This window comes from Microtus oregoni, unplaced genomic scaffold (assembly GCF_018167655.1).
Source record: "Microtus oregoni isolate MIOR12 unplaced genomic scaffold, Mior012 000018F_ref0000195, whole genome shotgun sequence".
NCBI classification, from domain to species: domain Eukaryota; kingdom Metazoa; phylum Chordata; class Mammalia; order Rodentia; family Cricetidae; genus Microtus; species Microtus oregoni.
This window is the reverse complement of record NW_024543077.1, coordinates 40,313,663-40,318,879: the sequence shown is the minus strand read 5'-3', so window position 1 is coordinate 40,318,879 and position 5,217 is coordinate 40,313,663. Positions and strand designations below refer to the sequence as shown.

The 5,217-nt window shown below is 56.9% G+C and overlaps 1 protein-coding gene across 1 annotated transcript; it reads right to left on the bottom strand.

Annotated features, from left to right (window-relative positions):
- Window positions 1-866: 866 nt before the first annotated feature.
- On the bottom strand, window positions 867-4,726 carry LOC121458637 (frizzled-7). The gene has a single exon (XM_041667943.1). The coding sequence runs from the start codon at window positions 3,889-3,891 to the stop codon at window positions 2,173-2,175; it is 1,719 nt and encodes a 572-aa protein (XP_041523877.1). The 5' UTR covers window positions 3,892-4,726; the 3' UTR covers window positions 867-2,172.
- Between the last annotated feature and the right edge of the window lie 491 nt (window positions 4,727-5,217).

Below are 5,217 nucleotides of genomic sequence, written 5' to 3'. Positions count from 1 at the left end.
ATACATACTGCACTGTCTCTATTTTACAAATTTCACATGCGCTTGAGATAAACACAAAAGAGGCCAAACCTGTGTCGTAGCCGTTAAAAAAAAATCCGACAGGTGAGATCATATTCTGAGTTTCAGAAATACAAGATCACTTTAATGTAAAAGCAGCTCCATTGCACTGAACGTGACAGATAGAAAGTAATTTGTACTCCTGACAGTACCCTCCTGATTGGCATTTAACAACCGCTCTTAAGAAACTGAGAGGCTTTGAAGACTGGAGGACAGTCAGTGTCAAAGGTGGAGCAGGTTAGCTCCCATGATGTTGTTAGCTTTACACCATTATGCCAAAGAACCAGACTTCTATCACAGGGGGGAAAAAGTATATAATTTAAGATTAATAAATTTAAGTCTTCTAGCATATTTCAAAGAACCCCAGAATCACTTTGAAGTTTACCTTCCTCTAATGGCTTTCTGAACCTGGCACAAGCTCGCCCCCTCTTCCTTGGCTGGCATCCTGTCATATTCGCCTCTTTGGGTCCACAACCAGAGGAAGGGTCCGCACCTGGTTCTCATACACAGATTGACGTTTTCAACCCTTTAAATGAATTTGTCCCTTTGTTTTGATTCTGTGAGCATTCTGCCTCTTCTTTCAACTTGAAGACTACAAATTGGATGGTGGGGGGAGCCAGGTGTGGCGCTCCACACTGTGAATCCCTGCACTCGGGAGGCAGAGGCAGGGGCATCTCAGAGTTGGAGGCCAAGCTGGTCTGTAGAGTGAGTTCCAGGACAGGGAAAGATACACAGAGAAACCCTGTCTAGAAAAACCAAAACAAACAAACAAACGAGAAAAAAAAATCATCAAAAAAAAAACCCTCAAAAAACAAAAGAAGAAACAAAACCCCAAAGAAATCCCAAACAAACACACAAAACACACACACACATATTGGACGGAAGGAGGTGGGGACAAAAAAAAAAAACCGAACAAACAAAATTTAGGCTAATGGGGGGTGCGGAATGGAGGGAGAGTTCATTAAGCTGTTTACCAGAGCCTGTTAGATCATGTGTTCTGAATTAAATCTGTTTAAAACAAATAACAAAACTTCTTGCATCTCCTTTATCCAAGTCAGAACCTTCAGCTGAATGGGTACGAGAGCATGCTGTCTTTAGCTTTTCCTTAAAAAGGAATGTTTATCTCAACCAAATTAACCACCGAAGGGAAAGCTCAGATTTCTGCTGCTTTGCCTATAGAAGCCGCTGCCTTCATAGCTAAGCTTTCCTCGGGGAGACACTTTTGTTTCCCCCTTTGTCTCTTACAACAAAGACAAGGGGGAAAATGCATTCCTATTTTGAAAAGCAACAAGTCATCACTTCTTTTTCAGGGTATGAAACCAAACAAAACATTCTTTTTCTGTCTCCCTCCCGCCTTCCCAAGAAAATGAAGAAAGTAGCAGAACCAGACTACCACTCGGGTCTCCTCTCAGAAATTTTCCCGTCTTCTTTTGCTTCTTCGCGTTAGGATTCTAGCAGGCAGGCCTCCCCGGCCTTCCAAATGCTTATTTTACTAGACTTGAAAGGGGAAGGGGAGGAAAAACAGGCAGGAGGGGGTCGGGGAGGGAGGATTGTAATGTCTGACCCTGGAAATTAACCCATCTGGGCTCCAGTTTGGCCCCAGTGAAAAGAGATTATGGTTTGACCACCGCTTGACAAGGGCACCACAGGGGGCCCCCATCTTCCCAACAAAGCCAGGCTGCAGACAGCGCTATCTTCCCCCCTCCCCCGGCCTCACTGGAGTGAGGACAGCCACTTGCCTTGCAGCAGGGATTGGACTCAACCCTGGCTCAGCTCTGGCGCCCGGAGGAACTAACCAGTCTCGGCTCTCAACCTTTCCCTAGCGGCCCTCCAGGCCCTTATCTTTTACAGTTAGCATCAGTTAGCATCCTGCAAGTCTTAGCCAGCAGTCTTTCCATCCACACCGCCTTTTGACTTTTCACTCAGGCCTTTCGAAATCACCTCTCACCCCAAATCTCTTCTCACCTCCAAATAACTTCTCACTTCCACGTTAAAGCTAAGTGGGGGAGGGGGTAGCCTACAGAAACAAGTCCCCACCCAGCAGTTCTCTTTCCCTACCAAGCCTCCTCTCCTACGGGGAGGTAGAAGTGGCAAGGGTGGGAGAAAGACCGGGTCTCATACCGCAGTCTCCCCCTTGCTGCTGTGGCTGAGTCTGTGATAGAAGCGACGCCATGACTGCAGGGTCTTTCCCGACCAGATCCAGAAGCCTGTAGTGATGCCCACGATCATGGTCATCAGATACTTGATCATGAAGACTGTGAAGTCGGGGCTCATGGGCGGGAAGTGACCTGGAGGGCAGGGCACGGCATAGCTCTTGCAGGTCTGCAGGAGCCAGGTGCGCTCCCAGTGCTCACGGAAGGCCTGCTCGTAGAAGTAGCAGGCCAACACGATGGTGGCAGGGACCGTGTAGAGCACGCTGAAGACGCCGATGCGCACCATCAGCTTCTCCAGCTTCTCCGTCTTGGTGCCGTCGTGCTTCATGATGGTGCGGATGCGGAAGAGAGACACAAAGCCGGCCAGTAGGAAGGACGTCCCGATGAAGAGGTAGACGAAGAGGGGCGCCAGCACGAAGCCCCGCAGCGCATCCACACTAGACAGGCCCACGTAGCACACGCCACTGAGTAGGTCCCCGTCCACCTGGCCCATGGCCAAGATGGTGATGGTCTTGACCGCCGGCACAGCCCACGCGGCCAGATGAAAGTACTGCGAGTTGGCCTCGATGGCCTCGTGGCCCCACTTCATGCCAGCTGCCAGGAACCAAGTGAGGGACAGAATGACCCACCAGATGGAGCTGGCCATGCCGAAGAAGTAAAGCACCATGAAGAGGATGGTGCAGCCCTCCTTCTTGGTGCCCTGCGCCACCGTGCGGTAGCCATCGTCCGAAAAGCGCTCCACGCACACGGCGCGGTCTTCTAGCAGGAAGCCCGCCACGTGCGCCACAGCCACCATGAAATAGCAGCCCGACAGGAAGATGATGGGTCGCTCTGGGTAGCTGAAGCGCCGCATGTCCACTAGGTAGGTGAGCACCGTAAAGAGCGTCGAGGCGCAGCACAGCACTGACCACACACCCACCCAGAGGCGGGCGAAACGCCTCTCCTCCTCTTTAAAGTACATGAGGCCGTTAGCACGACCCGGCTCACACGGGGCACCGCAGTCGCGCTCACCTAGGAAGCGGTAGCCCAGGTAGGGGGGCACTTTGAGCTGGCGCGGGCAGGAGAAGGGGAAAGACCACCGGCCTCTGCCATCCGAGGGGGATATCGCAGTGAAAGGCGGATCGGGCAGGTAGGGAGCAGTAGGGTAGGCGGTGGGACTGCCGCCTGCGCCCCCGGAGCCGTCGGATGTGTTCTGGCCCACGCAGATCTCGCCGGCGCCGTGTACCGGGAAGTTCTCGCAGCGCAGTCGCTCAGGCCACTGGAAGCCGAACTTGTTCATCAGAGCCTCACAGCCTTGGCGGGCGCGCTCGCACAGGGAGCGGCACGGAGGAATGGCTTGGTCGAGTACGGTGCACACGGGCGCATACATAGAGCATAGAAAGAAGCGCAGCTCTGGAGAACACTGCACCTTCACCAGCGGGTAGAACTGGTGCACCTCGAGGCCCGCGTCCTCTTGGTTTGTGTGGCCCAGCAGGTTGGGCAGGATGGTCTGGTTGTAGGCGATATCCGTGCACAACGGGATGGAGATGGGCTGGCAGAAGCCGTGATCCGGTACCGAGATGCCCTTCTCGCCGTGGTAGGGCTGAGCCTGGGTGCCCGTGGGCAGCGCGCCCAGAAGCGCCAGCACCAGGGCGCACAGGCCCAGAGGCGAGTGCGACGCCACAGTGCCGGGGCCCCGCATCGCGGGCCGAGAGTGCAGTGGCGTTCTCAGCTGGAGGAAAAAGACGAGGAGCTGGGGAGCGGCTGGGATGCAGGGAGGCGCCGCCGCGCCCGGCGCATGAGAGTCCTCCCGGCGCCGGGGCCGGGCCGTGGGCGGCGCGGAGCCCAGGGCGCTAGGGTGCTTGCACGGCGGGGGCGAGGCCGCCAGCCGAGGGGGCGCCTCAGCCGCCTCCGCGTGGCACTCACGCGGCCGCCGGGGGCTCAGACTCCTGGGTCTGGGATGGGGGATCGGGGGAGGGGGTGTCGCCTTACCCTCCCCGCCGAGACGTAACGGTGCGGCTTTCTCTTCGGCGACGGACTACAAGCGTCTCCGGTTACCTTCCAAAGTTTGCCCAAGTCTCTCGAGCCCAGGGCGCAAGGCGATGCCCACGTCCCCCCACACCGAGTCGGGCCTCCGCCAGGCCAGAGCCCGGTGTCCCCCGCCTGCTCGCCCGGGCCGCCGCCGAGGCGGTGCAGCTCCGCCTTCTCGCCTCGAGGCCCCACGAGCCGCCACCGCCGCCTCCTCCTCCTCCGAACCTGGAGCCTCTTTCAGCCCCGGGAAGGTCGGCCCCAAGTTACAGTCAAACGTCTGTTTCTCAGTTTGAGTCCGATCCGTGCTCAGGAGCTCAGAGCTGGGCGAGTTCTTTTTGGAAACCCGGTTGCGCGGAATCCGAAGCGCCGAGGCTCCTGCACCCGCGGCCTGCCCCGCGCAGTCCCGGCCCGCGAGTCCCCTCGTCTGCCGCCGCCCGCCGGGGAAGGAGCGCAGAGTATCGCCTGGGAGTCGCGCTGGTGGCTAGAAGAAGCGTCGGGCTCGCAGGGCTTCGGGCCGCCCCGCCTCCTCCCCTCCCCCCATTCACAAACCACTCCGGGGGCGGGCCCCGAGCACTCCGGAGGCCCAATAGCGTTCTTTGTTTTCTCTGTAGCCGCCTTCCGATTGGGTAGAAGTCGGAAGGGGCGGCCGAGGGAACGAGAAAGGCGGTGCCTGCAGCGCTCTGGGCGGATTCCTGAGGGGAGGGGCGGGGGACCGGGAGAGAAAAGTTAGGAAAAAACTTTTACCCAGAATTTGCTCAGGGGAGAAGAACGCACCAGAAAGGGAATTTGCTTGAAAGATTGGCTCCTCTTCCGGGTACCCTAAAACACACATTCCTGAGCAGAAGGGCGCATTCGCCAAAGGCTTCGGCCAAAAGCTGAGAATAGCGCAGCGCTTGGGAGGAGAGACGTGATCAGGAGTCACGTTAGCCTTGGCTGGCTGGCTGGCTTGGGCGGGAGGCTTTTGGTTAGCATCAGTGTGGGTCGAGAAGGGGGTGCG

Coding starts and splice junctions, on each gene's coding strand:
- LOC121458637 (XM_041667943.1), bottom strand. CDS start 3,891: ATGCGGGGCCCCGGCACTGTGGCGTCGCACTCGCCTCTGGGCCTGTGC.